This window comes from Echinops telfairi, unplaced genomic scaffold, assembly GCF_000313985.2.
Source record: "Echinops telfairi isolate 266 unplaced genomic scaffold, ASM31398v2 ScPeMD7_1713;HRSCAF=2227, whole genome shotgun sequence".
Classification (NCBI taxonomy): domain Eukaryota; kingdom Metazoa; phylum Chordata; class Mammalia; order Afrosoricida; family Tenrecidae; genus Echinops; species Echinops telfairi.
In genome coordinates, this window is record NW_022105611.1 from 10,885,857 (window position 1) to 10,887,135 (window position 1,279).

At 49.3% G+C, this 1,279-nt stretch overlaps 1 protein-coding gene across 1 annotated transcript in view; it reads left to right on the top strand.

The window, feature by feature from the left end:
* Window positions 1-922: 922 nt before the first annotated feature.
* FAM181B (family with sequence similarity 181 member B) overlaps window positions 923-1,279 on the top strand; it is a 2,302-nt gene continuing 1,945 nt past the window's right edge. Inside the window, exon 1 of the mRNA XM_013006192.2 lies at window positions 923-943. Within this exon, the coding sequence (XP_012861646.1) occupies window positions 923-943 (21 nt within the window). The remainder of the gene's footprint in view (window positions 944-1,279) is intronic.

A 1,279-nucleotide genomic window follows, 5' to 3' on the forward strand; every position in this document is an offset into this window, starting at 1 on the left:
GTGGATCACTTTATCTTGTACACAGATGTTGTGTATATCATTTCGTTAAATCCCCCGTGAACATCCTGAGAAAAGTATTTAGGGGCAGATGTTCACCTTTCTGTGTTCAGAAAAGTAAGGGCAAAGATGCACCACAGGTAATGGAACAGCCTAGCGCAGCATTTTCACAAGATGCTCCCTGTCGCTCTCACACGTCCCCTGTGGAATGGAAAACATGACCTGCTTCAGTATGAGTATGGATGCTGAATTAGGAAGACGGAAAACAAATCGATGCATTTGAATTGTGATGCTGGCGGAGAATATTGAAAATACCAAGGACTGCTAAAAGGACAAACCAATCTGTCTTGGAAGAAGTGCTCTTTAGAGGCAAGGATGGTGAGACTTTGTCTTAAGTACTTTGGACATGTTGTCAGCAGAGACCAGTCCCTGGAGAAAGACATCATCTAAATAAATGTCAAGACCATCCCTGCAAATGCAACATTAGTTCCAAGGGTATGGGAGGAAAAGGACAAGTTTCCACCCATGTTTTTCCCCTTTGTGGCCGGGTCAGTATAAAAGCCTCAGAGACACTGACTCTTTCTTATCAGCTGGTTTTGTGAAGGGTGGGCAACTCCTTTCTCTCTTGCCTCTTGCTGTTGATCTACTGTTAAGAGTTGGGCCACGTGTTGGATTCCATTCACTGCAAATTAATACTGCAGGGTTACAAGAGAGGGCACCAGATTTGGGTAGCCCGCTGAAATTTAGAGTCTGATACCATTGGAAGAAATAACTACTTTCTTTCCTCTGTCTCATAGATAAGTCAATTGAGAGAACACACGTTTGCCAAAGGCTTAGAAACAGCTTTTGGCTCAAAGCCTGAGTGACTGCGCGGAAGCTCAGTTCCCTCCTGTGTGCAGTGGGGGTACTGATGTGCACTAGCACCATGCTGCTCCATCAGGGCCACGTGAGATAATGTTTCGGGCAGCGTCTTGCTTAAGCAACCGCCCAGTAGTTGGTGGCTGATTGAAACCCACCCCTCCAGTCGATTGTCCTCTCCACTTCAGGGAGGTTTTTGTATGCCAGCCCAGAGGCTGATCCGGTGAGCCCGGGAGAAGAGCTGGAGTAGGAGACCCTGCGGATCATTTGCCGGTCCTCCCTCGCTAGCCTGGGGACGCGCCTGGGGCGCAGGAAGACGAAGGGGTTAACGCGAGGAAAGCCCAGAAAACCAGAAAAGCGTCCCCACCCCCCGCACCCCTGGCTAAATAAGCTCCTCCTCTCGGCCACCGGGGCGGTCGCCGCG